Below are 18,148 nucleotides of genomic sequence, written 5' to 3' on the forward strand. Positions count from 1 at the left end.
ACTTTATAATTTCCTAACAATTTTATATAACCCAATACAAACTATTGATGATTACTACCACTAGATGTGATTACAATTGTAATCCACTTGTCTAAATTTGAAAAGAGTGAAATATCAATGCTGCCTGTACAACCTCGTCAATAAGTTGTAACACCCTACTAACTGCTTGTAACACGTACATATGCAGTATTCCTAAGTTGGGATAACCACTCTAATGTCTCGTTCGCAAAATATAGTTACACATCATTCATCAATCTCATTCTCGGGGGCGGCGACGTCAGCGCGAAGTTGCAATCCCTGGGTGTTATTTCTTCCCTGAAATGCGTAACGATGGTAAATCAGCAATATTATTAATGAACCATACGATTAATGATATACGATATCCAAGTCTCCAATTAACAACAGTACACAAATATGTGCTGTAACGATAAAAGTTTATCACCTGGGGTGAAGGTGCAAATACATGATATGCATCAACATCACAGTGTGTTAAAAGTGCTGCACGCTCCTCCTACATTACATAGTATAAGTAATCGACTGTCAACAAATCATTACCAATCCCTATATTGCTCACTTAAAAAGTTAAATTGGACTAGACATTATAATAAAAATGATATATCAGACCATTAAGACATCTCTTACAGAGTTATACTTGGAAAAAATAGAAAATCTGGGATGCATCCATTCTGTAGGGACACTTCTAGGAGGCCCCTGATTAGCCAAACGGTGACCCTTCGAATAATAAAAAATAATATGTTATTAAAGCGAGCATACGTTAACTACATAATTTGCATGATTTGACAGCTTTCAGGTGCCCACCATTACAATACTATAAAAAAAGGGTTAATATCAGAAACCTCCCTTGAGATTTCTTCTAATCACACCTAGAATCCTTCATATTTTCGAAATCACATTTAGCACCCCTGGAATGACAACTTTGGTATCATTGTCCGCCGAGTCATTATTTTTGTTCCACTGTTACCCGCAATGGTGAACTCTATTTATGTAGACTTAATTTCGGAAACCTCCCTTGAGGTTTTCCCTAAATTATGTAAAATTATTATGTAATTATGTAATATTTTTTGTACAAAGTGTAATTCTAATTGAACTATGTGTAAAATTTATCAACACAAATACGATTATTACATATTGGACTCATATGTACACTAACAACTTATCAGACTTCTATTGTAACGATGTACAAGAAATTTACATAAAATTACAAAATGTTCAAAAAATGTTACACGATTTAGGGATGGTTGATCTAACAATTGTTCCTATCCCACTCCCTAATATTAAATAGCTATAGAGTTTCCAGTGATGTTGACTTTTGGCAATGGGCATAGTGCCATTGTCAAAATTGCAATTTCTAAGTGAATAATAACATAATCTAAAAGATGTTTAAAGATGATGGGAATTCATGAGTATATAGCATTAGCAATCCATTTTTACTTGATAATAGGGCATCGCAATATTAATAACTTACAAACTCCATTCGATTAGGATGCACAAAAAGCTATTTATACGATTCCATTTTCATAAAAATGGAAGAGCAAGTTTATTTACAACTACAATCACATATTGAAACTATTGCTGCCATTATTAGAATCCATAGTCACATTTTTTTTATCACCGTTCAGATCAATGTAACATTTTTTAAACAATGTGTAACTTTATGTGAATTATTTGTAAAACTTAATAACAGAAACACAATCTATTATAAAGATGTACAACAAGCTTACATAAAATTACAAAATGTTCAAAACATGTTACACTGCTTAAGAACGATTTTGTAGTGTTACAAAAGTTGGAGGGATGTGAGTTACATAAATAGAGTTCACAAGGAGGGTAAAAGTGGAACAAAAATAATGAGGGGCTGATAATGATACCAAAGTTGTCATTTCAGGGGTGCTAAGTGTGATTTCGAAAACATGAGGGGTTCTAGGTGTGATTAGAAGAAACCTCAAGGGAGGTTTCTGATACTAACCCTAAAAAAAAGGTAGCTCTACTACACGAATAAGAAGGTCTTTATTTTAACTACTAAATATATACATACCGTTTCACTTTCATCGATATTCGGAGCAATAGCGTTTGGAGGGCCATTCACTGTCTGGCTCATTGAATGCGTCTACGAGTTTCGTATGGACCAAATCATTGTATAAGACAGTCAAAATAGGTATATCAGGAGGGATGACAGCCGTAACAACATTATCACACAATGTAAGATCAATGTAACTATTGATGCTGTTAGAAACATCCAAATAAAAGCAACGGTCATGTCCGTTTTATACTAACCGAAACAGAGTCAGTAGATGAACGACATCCCATAAACATGTATTCCTCAATTGAAACCGATGTCGGCTCCGATTCTGAGGCCTACAGTATTGACACGGCAATAATATTATTTCATCATGAATGATACCTAAACTTTAGTTAATAGCATAACGATAACTTAGTTTTAGCATAAATGTTCCCCGAGTACCAAAATTTGATCCATACCGTAGTCTGTGTAGTCCTTGATAATCTAGATTTTCTTTTTACTCTGTCAAATTTATCGATCCAACTTCGCATCACTCTACTTTTCTTCCCACCACCTCGTTTTTTAATGCCTCTTGCGACTACTGCCTCCCCCATTTCATTCACAATTTCAATTTTATCCCGTTCCTCCATATTCAGATTTTTTTGATTTTGCAAAGGTTGTTCTTCACTTTCTGAGAGGAGGAGCTCAACTCTCTTTGCCAAATCGGATATGACAGTGATTGCTACTTTGCTGGTGTCCTCCGACATTGCTGCTCGAGTTGCGACCTTAATCATGGCTGGAGCGAGCTCCCGATAACGAGTTGAAATCATTATTTTAGGATCAGCCACAACTTCCCGTCTTCGCCGATCAAAACAGTCTCCAGCCCGAGCTCTTTTTGTCCATCGCCTCTTAATGTATTCAGGAGGAATTATTTTTATGCCCACAGTATCAAACACCTTCAACGCGTGCCCACATAAAATGCCTTCATTCTCGTATTTTTTGCAACTACAACGTACACTTAGATCATTCCGATTGAATACCACTATTCTTTCAGGTCCTCCATCATACCTCATGACCGCAAACTCCACAATCATCGCTGCATCTTGCTGTCTCAATATAACCATAGCTGTTGACTCGCCATATTCATTTTGGAATGCAACAAATACGGTTGGTGAATACGTCTCTGATGCATGCACGAGCATAGGTGTTTGCCTTAACCCGACCATGGGGAGCTTTTGCCTCATTTCATATTCTGCGATCAGTTCATTATGTCTCTTTTCATCAACCACCCGATTGAAATGTCTAAAGAACTGCACAAGGTCATGATCCAGTTTCAAATGATTTTTAATTGCTGCATTTAGGCTTTCGCTGAGTTGGGTGCTTCGCATTCCAGCGGTCCATCTTTCTTTCATCATGCACCTTGCCCATTTATCACGAATTCTATACAATCCGGAGAGCCATTCATTATTTTCAAGATCGTGTTTCTTCACCATCGCCTCCCACACCCTATTGAATTGTTCCACTTCTTCAAACTCATACATGCATGCACCAAACATGTATGGAAGATCACTATTTTCCTTGTAGTGATTGCCAAGATGTTTCATAAAATTACGCCTTATGTGAAACGTACATAGACCGTGAAATGTTTCAGGCATAACAACTGAAAGAGCGGCTGCCATAGCATGATCTTGGTCGGTTAGTATGGTACTTGGACGCTTTCCGCACATTGCTTCTAGAAATGTACCAAACACCCATTTGAAAGAATCTATAGTCTCATCATACATAAGGGCAGCACCGAATATCACAATTTGCCTATGTTGGTTAAAACCCACAAACACTCCAAGTGGCCGGTATTCTTTATTTGTTTTGTAGGTTGTATCGAATGTGACTACGTCTCCAAAAAATTTGTAGTCAATTAACATTCCTGCATCAGCCCAAAAGATATTCGTTATCTGCTCTTCACAGTCCAACTGTACGGCATGAAAAAATGATGGATTCTCGAGTGTTTGCTCTTGAAAATAATTCAGCATGCTACCTGCTTCTCCATATTTCAAACTCCTTTCCCGTCGAGTACGAAGATATCGTTTCAGGTCTTCCCGAGTATATCCCACATTTCCCATCCCACCTGCCTCCTTTCCCATAAGTTCATGACTCTGTTTCAATGAAAGCCCAGCGTCCTCGCTTATTTCAGCTTGGAATCCTTGAGCCTCGCTCACTTTTCTTTGTGATGGCATCATGTGCGCACATTGAACAATGTGCAACTCATGGTTATGCTCTAAGACAATGTCATGCACACGGTACTTCATTGTTCCTCTAAACAACACGATAACCATTTTAGCTCCACACCCTGTTTTCGTCGGCGCTCGTGTCCTCTTTGGCATCACATCACCTTCGTACTTGCGCTTTACACCTTCCTTGCAGCAACTATATCTCCTAGACGTGGTCACGCCGTCTTTGTCTTTATTCAGATAGTCTTTACGTACACTAAAACCCATTTTAAAGGCATATTTGTTGTAAAACTGGTACGCATCCTCTTCGCTGTTGAACTCCATTCCTAATTCAGGGGTCCCATCTTCTGCCAATTTGCTGCAATCCATTACTTCTGATCCTGTCAATTATGCATCAAACACCCTAATTTGTAACACTTCATGAACAGTATGTACATAAACGACAACATATATGTATATTACCATTCATATTGTGTTATGAATCATACATTACTCATATACCAAATTCTATTATTACGCTATCAATATGATTAATGATTCACATCACCTTACTTTTACTCTAAGACAATCTGTGTACAAATACAACTCCATGTACACTAACTTATACGGATTGTAATGTATTGGTCACACGATGTAAGTCTATTTTAACTGTATGTACATCCACGCTGGTGATTATATTTTGATTCTAAATTCTTTAGCTCACTGGACCTTATGTCATTCGTTAATGACAACCGCATAAAATAGACTAAATAGTCTTTGTCTTTATTTAAATAGTCTTTGCGTACACTAAATCCCATTTTAAAGGCATATTTGTTGTAAAACTTGTACGCATCCTCTTCCATGTTGAACTCCATTCCTAACTCATGAGTCCCATCTTCTGCCAATTTCTCTACAATTCATTACTTCTGCTCCTACCAATTATGCATCCAACACCATAATTTACAATAGTTCATGAATAGTATGTATGTAAACGACAACATAAGTGTGTATTACCGTTTACAATATGTTATGTTACACACATTACTCGTAAACCAAATTCTATTAATACTCCCATTGATATGATTAATGATTCACATCACTTTACTTTTACTCTAGTACAATGGCATTATCTATGTACAAATATAACTCCATGTATACTAAGTTATACGGACTGTAATGTATTTTTCACTCCATGTAAGTCTATTTTAACTATATGTACATCCACTCTGGTGATTATATTTAGGTTCTAGGTACTTTGTTTCATTGGACGTTATGTAATTCGTTACTGACAATCGCCTAAGCCAATTCCTGTGCATTTTCTACTATTTCTACATTTTCAGGGCCAAACAAGCATTTTTTACTCATTCTAATACATTTCTTACATCATGTAATTTACTTACAAAACTAGGTACATCTATTTATTATTCACATATATCTTTTCCTCTGCTTTTCCTAGGTCAAACCCCAGACCTCCATTTTATACACACTGCATACTCAACAGAGGGGCAAACTAAGATTGCGTGATGACCATGGACCAATACTAGTGGATGCACAAAGATTGTAATAGGGTGGTTATAACCTGTAACTTATCTACAACAGCATGTACATTCATTCACTTGTTAAATAGTTCATCACTGCAAAACTGCACACTCACACACACACATACAGTACACATTGACTATTGTTCTATTATCTTCATATTATGTCTTTACTGAATCTAACATTCAGAAAAGTTGCTGGTATAAGATTCACAAAGTTGTTGATATGGTTGAATCACGTTACCTTGGCCCGTTGAGAGCTTTTTGTTTCACCGAATGCCCTTATGCACAGTTGCTTCTGCTATTAAGTTGCACAAAAAATGGTGGGCAACGTCAGATAATGAATTTCCTCTTTAATTCGCTTCTACCTTGCCGACTGTCTTGCCCGCATTGCTCATACAATTTCTGAAGAGATCGTTGGCCTTCTTTTACAGCATTCTAACTGTTTGCCTTCTTCCTTCTTCTTCTGATGCCATAACCCAACTCTCTCCACCTAATTTCACGTCAGCCAAGCAACAATGACATACCCAGCTTGCTTTCTTCTCTCGATTTTGTTTTGTGCGGCTAATTCAAATTTTCAACTTCATTTTCAAAATTTCAAATCTTCCGTTTAGAGGAAACGGAGTCCGTCAATCTTATTTTTTTTCTTTCGTCAAACGGTGACGTTTTTTTCCTTCAACACAACCAGTTGACGTGGCTTATTTTGCTCCATTTCCTTCAAAATGGTAGTGCTTGACTCTTGGTCTTCCTTCATCTACACCCAACAACCTATCATTTGGCTATATATATATATATATATATGTATGTATGTATAGATGTCAGAGATTTACTGCTTAGGTAATCCAATCGAACGTCATATAAAATGGTAGTGCTTTTTTGAATATTAAAATGGTAGTGCTTGACGCTTGGTCTTCCTTCATCTACTCTCAACAACCTATCATTTGGCTGTACTAAGATTGACATTGATTTTTCTTTTCTTTTTTTTTTGGTTAATATCTACTATCCAGCGGGATCTTTTACCGGATATGAAATTGATTAATGGTTCACACCAAAATTGTATGTAGCAGAAATTGTTTAGTATCAACATGTGCACTTGTAGACACCTGATAAATTACTATAATGCTCAAATGCCATATTCAGGACCCTGGTAGAAGTAAAAGAGTACACATATGGATACAGAGGATGCAGACACGAAGAAAATGTACACTTGCTTAGGGATGACAATGGGGGCGGGTGCCCGCGGGGGGCTCTCGGGGCGGGGGTTGGGGCGGGGGGTGGGGCGGGGGCGGGGGGGAATTTTTTCCCCCCGCTTAGAAACGGGGCGGGGGGCGGGGGAGTATACCCCCGCCCCATCCCCCGCCCCGCCACCCGCAAAAAAAAAAAAATATATATATATATATAATATATATATAATATATAATATGTAAGTTAATTAGTTATAAACTTATGATAATGATATTATTAGTTAGATGTATTATATAATGTATATTAGTTTATGTAATATAATTGATATTATCAATTATATGAATAATTCTACATGTCTACTAATAGAATTTATTAATTAGTTATACTAAATTTACTAATACATTTATACTAAATTTCTAATTACACTTAATAGAATAACACTTTTTTCTCAAAAAAAAGCACAAACACAATAATGAATTAGTGATTGCATTTGTACTAAAAGTGAAAATTTGACTATTTTAGTTATATTTATTTCATCATATTGGATTGTATTCAAATAACTTATGTTTGATTGTTTTTATGAGTTTCAATTGTAAAATTACAATGAATAATAATTTGGTGATGTGTTGATATTTTAGTACTTGATTATTTATTAAAATTTAATTATAATAAAATTATATAATAAAATTTTATTAACCCCGCGGGGGCACCCGCGGGGGAAGCGGGGCAAGGCGGGGCGGGGGCGGGGCGGGGCGGGGGGAGCAGGAGGCGGGGGACGGGGGGAACTAATAGGCAACGGGGCGGGGGACGGGGGAGGGGTCCCCCGCCCCAACCCCGCCCCGTTGCCATCCCTACACTTGCTTGTTATATTTTCCCCCTAATTTTGAGTAAGTTTAGATATACTTTGTAGGCGCATGAAAATGGAGCCTTACAAATTGAGTTCTATCTAGAACAAACTTATTGATATAAATTTTATAATTTTTTTATATAAATTTGTACAATTTAGATGTGAATTTGAATTTGTTAACTTATATCAATAAGTTGGTAAAGTATTCATGATTACACCAAAAACAATACAAATTTAGATTACATGTAATAACTAATAAGAATTTTTTTTAATATTAAAAAAAGCACTACCATTTTTTTTTTTTTTTACAATGGCAGGGGTAGGGCGGGGGAGGGGCTGCTACCCACTAATTCCCCCACCTTCACCTTGTCCCCTACCCCTCTTCCCCCATGGGGGTACCCGCGAGATTAATAAAAATTTGTTATATAATTTTATTGTAGTCAAAATTTAGCAAAGAATGAAGTATTTAAATACTAAAACATCACTAAGTCATTATCCATTGTAATTTCACAATTGAAACCCATAAAAACAATCAAACAAAAGTTATTTGAATATAATCCTACATAATGAGATAAATACAATTAAAGTAGCCAAGTTTTCACTTTTAAGACAAATACAATCACTAAGTCATTATTGTATTTTTTTTGAGAAAAAAAGTGTTATTGTATTAAGTGTAATTAGGAATTTAGTATAATTATATTAGTAAATTTAATATAACTAATTTCTATTAGTAGGCATGTGCAATTATTCATATAATTGATAATATTAATTATATTATATATACTAATATATATTATAAGTTTGTAACTATATATACATATAAATAAGTTTTTTAATTAGTGGCGGGGCAGGGACTGGGTAGGGGTATACTCCCCCATTCCCCGCCCCATTTTTTAATGGGGAAAAAAAAATCCTCCGCCCCATTAGCCCGCCATGGACACCCGGTCCAATTGCCATTTGGATCCTAATTGTACCAATTAGGAGATTGGTGTTGCTAATTAAATACAAACATGTGTTTTGGTAGTTAAAGAAAAGGAAACTGGAAAACATTAGCTGCCCACAAGCTTTTGCTCGTCGAGGCTGATTGATCATTCATTTTTTTAATAGGTCGTCGTCAGTACAATAGGAAAAATTATTGCAACGTGGTTCATATGAATCCCATACCCCGCCTATAAATTGCTAACTAGATCTAGTAGCAATTCACACGGCCAAAAAGAAACAATCCTAGAATCTCAAAAAAAATGGATTTTGCTAGAAATGGTGACCATACTGGTGAGCTTTTTCAAACTCAAGCTCACATATGGAACCATCTATTCAACTTCATAAATTCCATGTCCCTCAAATGTGCAATTCAATTAGGCATTCCAGACATTATTCACAAACATGGCCAGCCAATGGCCCTTGCTCAATTGATCGATGCTCTTCCCATCAATAATGCAAAAGCACCTTTTGTTTATCGCCTTATGCGGATTCTAATCCACTCGGGATTCTTCATCAAAGCAAAGATTCCCGATAATGAAGGCCACGAGGGGTATGCACTCACTTCCGCTTCGAAACTTCTACTAGCAAATGACCCTTTTAGCGTGACACCGTTTCTACTTGCCATGCTTGATCCAATCTTGACTGATCCATGGCACCATTTTAGCCAGTGGTTTCAAAACAGTGAAGAAACCCCATTTCATACCTGTCATGGGACATCAATGTGGGAGCTTGCAGGTCGCCAACCGCAGCTAAACCAGTTTTTTAATGAAGGCATGGCTAGTGATGCCCGGTTGGTTTGTACCATGGTTATCAAGAACTGTAAGGATGTTTTTATGGGGCTGAATTCGTTGATTGATGTTGGAGGTGGAACTGGAACCGTTGCCAAGGCTATAGCTGATGCTTTTCCTCATCTGAAATGCTCTGTGCTTGATCTTCCTCATGTTGTTGATGGCTCGGAAAGTAGTAAGAACTTGGCCTATGTTGGAGGTGACATGTTTGAAGCCATTCCTCCTTCAGATGCTGTTTTATTGAAGGTATAAATCAATCAGGCATGGTTTATTGGTTCAATAACTAGCTTTTTGGAGCTTGTTTAATTTTTTTGTACTTTGCTTCAGTTCCCACTATTAAACTTCACCTGCTAAAGAGACAACTGTCAACTTCAAGTGAACAAGAAATATGCTTAATTGGAAACTGCACCATGAAGAAAAAAGGATAAACAAGTTTTAACAAGTACAATATCAATACCCTTTTTTTTGTTTTTAATTTCTTAAGATAGGATCTAGTACTGCTAGTCGTATCTTATGACTAATTAATAGAGCAAATTGTGTTTCATGTCCTCCGGAATAGTCAAGTTATGGTTTCCACGTTCAAAAATGAAATTTTATACAATGGAGTGATGCATCTTTGCCCCTTGTGTATGTGATCAAACATTATATCACCTTGTTACTCTTCATACACTAAACTTGGTGATACTGTTTATGTTTTTGTTGATTGATAAAAATAACGACAGCCTTGCTTTTTATCTTCTCCCACACTCTCTATCATTTTGTTTTAATTAATCATTTTATTCAATAAATTTCACATGGGATATATATGAGTTTTCTGACAAACTCTTCAATGCTTTTATGATGCTATTGGCAGTGGATATTGCATGATTGGAGCGATGAGGAATGTGTGCAAATACTTAGGAAATGTAAAGAAGCAATTCCTAGCAAGGAAAAGGGAGGCAAGGTGATAATTATCGACATGCTGCTGAAAAGCCCGCAAAATGGAGATGATGATGATGATAATGCGGAGGCTATTGAAACCCAATTGTTCTTTGATATGCTGATGATGGTTCTAGTCAAAGGAAGAGAAAGAAATGAGAAAGATTGGGCAAAGCTCTTCTTTGAGGCAGGCTTCAATGGTTATAAGATAACTCCTGTACTGGGCTTGAGATCTATCATTGAGGTTTATTATTATTAATAAGTTTCTTGCACTTTGTTTGTGCTAAAGAGTGATGGATCTACGTTCAAGGCCTTCAAAATAAGTTTCCTTAAACATGGAACATATGTTTGATGCTATGATTTGTAGTACCAAAATATGTGGATTAATTTAATTGTGAAGGAAGTATAACTCTATTAATCTTCAAATGATCTGATGGTATAGAATTGTCAACCTAAACTGCAAAACACATTATACTCTTATTGGATTAATTTTCTATATACTGACATTTTCACCGTTAGATGCATGAAACATAATCCAAATTTGAATTTGAAATTCAAATTTTACATATGTGTGATATATCCAATCGTGATAATGTATGCACCGTCAATGTATATAAAATTTACTCTTATTTATTTTTAAATATCATCCATTAGTTCTTCATAACAACATTTGGGCTGCTTTTAAGGGTTATTATCACTTTACCCCCTTAAACTATATTACTACTATCGGTTTATCCCATAATGTTATCTTTTAGTCACTTTATCCTCATAATTCAACTTAATATGTTAAGAAATTTTGGACAAAAATACCTTTTATTTTATAGCATTACTAAATTGTTATTATCACTTTATTCGTTTGGATTATAGTGATACAATAATTTTAGTTCCTAATATTATTTTATAGACATTTTATCTCATCATTAATCTAACTAGTATGGTCAAAAAATTTTAAATATATTTACCCTTCTTTATATATAATTAAAAATAAAAAAGTTGGAATGGTTATTCTTCCTTTTTTGTCACTTTAAAAGATCGAAAAATATAAAAATAAAAGAATTTTCTCAAATTTCTTTTTTTACACTTATTAAGACTAGGAAAAGGAAAAGACATAGGAAAGAAGGAGACAAAAAATTAGATTTTGTGAAAAAAGAAAATAAAGAAACGTCTAACATTATTGTATTACTTTAAGGTTGTCGGGATTAGAATTGGAATTTGGTGATAAACAAAAATGTGAAATAATTTTAAAATAATAAAAGTATTTAATTCTTTCTTATTTGTAATTTTTAAAAAAAGAATTGAGCTCTCTCTCTCTCTCCCCCTCTCACCCTTCCCTCCCCTTATTTCTATTTTTTTCAATATTAATAAAATTTCCAAGAAGAAAGAAATTAATACTTTGACTTTTTTTGTTGATATTAAAAGGAGAAGAATCCCTCTAAATTTTTTATGATTTTTATTATGCAAAGAGGAGGATATTTTCTTCTAAAGTTTTTTAACTTGCTAAATTGGTTTAATGGCAGGATAAATTGCCTAAAAAAATAATTCTAGATAGTAAATTGATAATGAAACTATATTTTATGAGGGTAAAGTGATAATAATTTTAACAGTTAAACATGTCTTTTCACTTTAATTAACAAACTCCGTTAAATTTGACCGTTAGTTTTGGGGGTAAAGTGACTAAAAGATAACATTAAGGGTGTGAGGACCCGAAAATTTTCTTATTTTTATAGAATATTACTGGACTATTTAAATGATTATTCACTCATTTTTTTTTGTATTAATTATTTCGATCATTTTAAATCCATTTATATGGAACGACGCTTCTTTTATGTTTTTAAAGCGTTTTGTTGGAAAATTCACTTTTCGAAAATTCGTTTAGTTTGGAATGACGAGTACACGTTTTTCGAGGGTATACTTGAATCGGGAGTGTATTAATATTGGAGAGTTAAGAATGATCAATGGTAGATTAAGAAAGGCTAATTAAGGAATTAATACTCGACTCATGTGAGGATTCACAAGAAATTTATTTATTTTGAAACCCTAATTTGGGCTTATTTAATGATTTAATTGTCCATTTATTCCGAATATTATTTTCTGGACCTATTGAACCTAATTACATGGAATTATAGCTTCATTATATTTTTAAAGTGACTTGATTCAAAATTTAATTTCCGGAAGCACGTTTAGTGAGAATAGTGAATAGTGCTTGGAAATTTTAACCGATTGAGAGTGCAATAAGCTTGGAATATTGGAGACTTATACAATGGACCTAAATTAGATATTTTAATGTTTAAATACTCAAGTGATAGTTATTAGTATTATCGTTATAAGAATTTCTCGGAGGTTTCGCGTTATAGCGTTAAAATTGACGGTACGCGTTTTCACACGCGCGACTTTATTTGAGGGACTTTAGACCCTTATTTCGGGACAATTAAGAGTGAATAATATTTATATGAACATAAGTGCATTAAAGCTTTAGTGCACTAGTGAACCAAACGCGAGAGAAATCGAGCCCTAAACGCACCAAACGAGCCCTAATGAGAGTTGACCTTGGAGTGAATTTACACCACTCATTTTAATCTTCTCTTGGAAGCTAACCTTGATCAAATCTCACTCTCTCTTCTCTCTCCTATTGCCGGCCAGCCCCCTCTCCCTCTCTAACTCCATTGTTTCAAAAATTTCTTCACCAAATCAACAACAAAACTCCAACCAATCTTAACCAAACTTGTAGATCAACTAGCAAACTACTTGGAGGTTGGATCTAGCTAACCAAAGGGCTGCATTTCACGGTTTCTTGGAGCCTCTTGAGGACCGAAATTTTCTGATCTAAAGCACTAAGGAGGCATAACATAATCCAACACCTTAAACTTGGTTTATGGTAGTAGAAATGCATCTCTAAGCACTTGCATGTAAGTGGATGGCTTGATATTGTTGGAAAATTTGAAAAGTGGGCTCTATGAACTCCCACTCTTGGGTTGTTGCTGATAAGAGGTTTAATGTTGGATTTAATGGTGGTTTAGTGGTTAAAATGATAGATCTATGGAGTATTATTGTTGGAAACTCAAAGTTGAGGCCATGACAAAAAATTTCCGAAACTGCCCCTGCTTTGTTCGGCCATGATAAGGCCAATTTTTGATGATCTAATGGCTTGAATCTGATGTTTATATGTTGTATTAGATGTGTAAAAATTTTCATTGGAAAACATTAACGTTTGGTTGGGCAAATGAATTTATTTGTGAACTAGTCAAGCTGGAAAACTGTTTTCGGATAACCCTGTCAAGCGGTAGAATTTCGACCATAAATTTGTCCTCCGACGTCAAAATCGAGTGACGTCAGTGGCATTTGAAACTAGACATCCATACCTTTCCAACGGTATAAAATTCACATTCTGGTTCCATGTGTGGGAGCCGAACCATTCGTTTTAAGATAGCTGTCCTGTTTCTCTGTTCTGCTGGAATGATTTGTAGAGGCAGCAACTTGAGGCCCAATTTCGAGCTGGTTGTTTGCCAAATTTCCGAACGTTTTCTTCTGTGAATTTTTAGCCCTATGAATGTATTTTCCAACGCCATAAACCATGCTCAATTCCGAGTTAATTCGACTGAGTTGTGATCAAAACAAGAACACTGCTCTGTTTTGGAAAAACCTAGTTTTGGACAGATTTGAGATGAGACTTGTTGTGGTCTTACTAAATGAAATTCTTGGTGTTAAACACCTACCAAATGTACCATGAATGTTCCTTAGACTTTTTTTTCACATATGAACCATGATTGGAGGATTTTCTTAGCCAAACGATTGGATTTGGAAAGAAAAGGATTAAAGGCAGATTGCCTTAAGAATTTTTCCAAACTTTAGTTGGTTCGTTGACTACCTTCCCGAAGGTATTTTTCTGTGAAATTTGATAGAGAGATACCCTTCATATAAGAGTAAAATACTGCCAATTTTGGTACCAATCCAAGTTCTTTTCGATACCTAACTAAACTTCCAATGTTAGAAGTTCAAATCTGGAAATTCTTCTCCAGTCTTGAATTTTCCCCAACTTTGAACTACCATATCTTGGTGCTCGAAACTCCGATTCTCGATCTGCTTGTTTTGTCCTAAACCTTACTTGCACCTCTAATTGAGTTATAAATTTCAAGGGCTGGTTTGCAACGAGTGAATTCTGCCGAATTTTCATAGTTAGCGAAAAACCAACCCCAACTCAATCCTGAACATTCTGGAACAGTAATTTCAAGCTCATTTTTGAATACCTTCCACTTAGATTCATGGAAAAGTGTCTTCTAAGAACTTTTAGTACTTTCAAAGAGGTTTCCAACGGTACCAAGTTTTCCAATTTTTGACATGTAGAATGTGAGATACGATTTTTTTAAAATATCATATCAAAACTAAAAATTTTCCGAATTCCAAAAGAAGGGAATTTTCAAGCACTCCTTATCCCTTCGATATTACTTGAACGTTTTATACTTGATTTCCCAAAATGAAAACTCGATCGCTCTAGTTGAACCTCGATTTACAAGTAATTGAGGTTCGTTTTCATGAAATTTCCTTAGATTGTACTAACATACAATCTTCCTTGATAATTGAAGCACGTGAATGATAATACATTATTATTTGCTCAGGCGCCCACGAGGACCTTCAAGAGGATCCCGCGGTGGACGCTTGAACTTTCCTTGACCCTACTTGCTCTAAATACTTGGTGAGTGTCAAGTGCATGTTACTTGAACTCCTGTGAACTTGTTACATGCTATTGTTATCAATGCTATGAGATTTGAAAAATGGAGTCGAGTGTGTACTTTATCGCACTCGTTCTCATTCGAAACAATTTAATTCGTGCTCAAATTACTTGAATATATCGATTACTTGAATACATCGATTGCTTGGATATGTTAATGCTTGATATATGATTTGATATGCTATGGCTGCATACGTCGTTGGAGTGAATCTCCTCGACACACCAATGTTCATGGGGACGCCCAAATCTCATTGGCCAACCTTGGACTCGAGTCGGCATGAGCTTGGTCGGGAACCTTGGTGAGCCATGAGACATAAAAGCTTAACCTAATGAGAGGTCTTGCTTGGCATACTCGAGTAGTATCGCCACAAACCAATGACAGGCAGGCCCGAAACAGGGGTATGTAAGGTGAAAGGGGACAGGTTAAGTGGAGTTCTACGGACTAAATTTACCCGATTGACGGAGTGTCAATTCGTGGAAGTTATTGATCGTGCACGTGGAATATAGCTCCTGAGAGCTCCAGTATCCTTGAATTGTTTCTGCTTACCTTTCCAGTAAATTGTTAATTATTGAATTATTATTGCTCGACTTGTAAATTGGGATTGTTATTTGAACAATGTGCTTGCATGTGTGTTCTTGGCCTCACGAGCGTTTTGCTCACCCTGTAGATTTGTTTTCCTTAACAGGGCTGGACAGGGAATGAACTTGGAGAAATCGCTTTTCGTATTTTGGCTTAGGGTTTCAAGTGTAATTTGGCTTGACCCTTTTATGGTTGTACTTTTGAAAGTTTAATGTATCATTCGGATATATGTGAGGTATATTTTGGGATTTACGATGTATTATGAACACCCGATGTGTGGGTTGTATAATGGATGGATATTGTTAAGTTTGAACGCTTCCGCACTAGATGCATTATAATATTTGGTTTGGATATGTAGTACTGCTATAAGCTTGAATGTATTTTTGCTTGAGTCCTGGCGAGAGTTGGACAGGCATCCCGCAGATACCCTTTGGTTTGCCTTAGGGAGAAGTGGAGGCGTTACAAAGCGGGAATTGATAGTAGCACCAAATGTTAACGGGGTAAAATAATAATAACCCTGCTTTTAATTATTTTACACAATTATGATGCTGACAACTTATGACGGGAAAGAAGACTATTTTAAGCAATCTCAGCAAATAAAAGTTTTAAGAGGATAGAATTCTTTTAACATCAACTCATACGATATTCTATGCTAATAGAATTTACTGCACAGAAATGACCATTAATTCTTCTGCAATCAGGATTCTTGCATTAATCATCAATTTTTACAGTAACCCAGAAGTACACAAGAGCTAAACAGCTAAATAACTTGAGGTGGGGAAATACAGGAATTTCTTATCCTGAAGTAGAAACAGACCTGAGCAATATCGGTGATGAATATAATGGTCTAAATTGAAAGTATGCAAGCCAGCATCTCTCTTGATGTGTCTAGCAATTGGTTTAGAGATTTGCTTTCCAAGGCAAATATTTCTAGCTTTGCTACTGGGAATATCATTACTTCTACTCTACAAAAAAAATTAGGGTTAATCACATTTTATCCCCTTAAAGAATACTCCATTTCTCAGTTTACCCCCTAACCTTTAATTTTGCTCACTTAACCCCCTTTAGGACAAAATTGTCCTTGCATTATTTTGACTTTTCATTTACCTTATTTTCCTTTCTTTTATTTCTTTTTCTCTTTCTTCTTTATTTAATTCTTCCTCTTTTCGACAAAAATCTTCACCTTAATGATTGAAATTAAAAAAGAGAAATTGCAGAGATCTATCTTCTCCTTAAATGATTAAAAAAATATTCAAATCACTTTCCTAAAATACAATTTTTTTAGCCTTTCAATTCATTTAATTTTGGATTTTCCTCTTTCGTTTCTAGTTTCTCATTTTATTCTCAAGAAAATATCATAAGATGAAATTGTTTTCCTTTCTTTTATTTCTTTTTCTCTTTCTTCTCTCTTTCATCCTTTCCAATAGAAATTTCATTTCAACGAAAATTTTTGTTTTGAATTTATAATTGTATATTTCTGGGTGAAGGTTTAAAAGGAATCAAAAACTAATTTTGATTTTTGGTATGATGCCACGTGTCACAAATTTCAATTGATGATTATTAATCAAGTCACAATTTCATCTTAAGATATTTTTTTGGGAACAAAATGAGAAACTAGAAAGGAAAGAGGAAAACCCAAAATTAAAAGAATTGAAAGGCTAAAAAAATTATATTTTACGAAAGTGATTTGAATATTTTTTAATCATTTAAGGAGAAGATAGATATCTGCAATTTCTCTTTTTTAATTTCAATCATTAAGGTGAAGATTTTTGTCGAAAAGAGGAAGAATTAAATAAAGAAGAAAGAGAAAAAGAAATAAAAGAAAGGAAAATAAGGTAAATGAAAAGTCAAAATAATGCAAGGACAATTTTGTCCTAAAGGGGGTTAAGTGAGCAAAATTAAAGGTTAGGGGGTAAACTGAGAAATGAGGTATTCTTTAAGGGGATAAAATATGATTAACCCAAAAAATTATGAACTTGGAATAATATCCATGCACTTGGGATTTGTCCTGACCTTTTTTTTTTTTTTTTTTGCTGGCAACGATAACATTTGTATAATCTAATCTATCATATTCTAAAGAAAGGAAGAAAGTCTAAAAAGACTGTGTAAGGGGTTAACAGGTATACAGACTTGATTAGATCAAAGTAACTCAAAGAGGGACTGAAGTCTTTTTTTGGTGGCGACTAAGCTTTTTGTCCTGACCATTGAAGCTGAATTATGTGAAAAAGCATTAAGGCCCACCAAATGTTGGATTTTTGGACTGAAACAAAACAGTGATTTTGAGGAGGACTGGTGGTTTAGTGTGTGTCTAAAAGCTGAAGAAGTATTAAAATGAGGGGTGTAAGTTAAGTTGTGTAA

The 18,148-nt window shown here is 35.2% G+C and overlaps 2 protein-coding genes across 2 annotated transcripts; one reads left to right on the top strand and one right to left on the bottom strand.

Annotated features, from left to right (window-relative positions):
- Positions 1–243: 243 nt before the first annotated feature.
- LOC113774184 (protein FAR1-RELATED SEQUENCE 5-like) lies at positions 244–4,617 on the bottom strand. Its single transcript, XM_027318750.1, has 5 exons — positions 2,500–4,617; positions 2,296–2,376; positions 2,057–2,128; positions 443–511; positions 244–315 (listed from the first exon to the last, which is right to left on the bottom strand). The coding sequence occupies exons 1-5, from the start codon at positions 4,615–4,617 to the stop codon at positions 244–246; spliced, it is 2,412 nt and encodes an 803-aa protein (XP_027174551.1).
- A 4,410-nt stretch (positions 4,618–9,027) lies between these two features.
- On the top strand, positions 9,028–10,826 carry LOC113775370 (trans-resveratrol di-O-methyltransferase-like). Its single transcript, XM_027320211.1, has 2 exons — positions 9,028–9,812; positions 10,420–10,826. The coding sequence occupies exons 1-2, from the start codon at positions 9,039–9,041 to the stop codon at positions 10,741–10,743; spliced, it is 1,098 nt and encodes a 365-aa protein (XP_027176012.1). The 5' UTR covers positions 9,028–9,038; the 3' UTR covers positions 10,744–10,826.
- Positions 10,827–18,148: the final 7,322 nt, after the last annotated feature.

Source organism: Coffea eugenioides, chromosome 6 (assembly GCF_003713205.1).
Source record: "Coffea eugenioides isolate CCC68of chromosome 6, Ceug_1.0, whole genome shotgun sequence".
In the NCBI taxonomy this organism is placed as follows: Eukaryota; Viridiplantae; Streptophyta; class Magnoliopsida; order Gentianales; family Rubiaceae; genus Coffea; species Coffea eugenioides.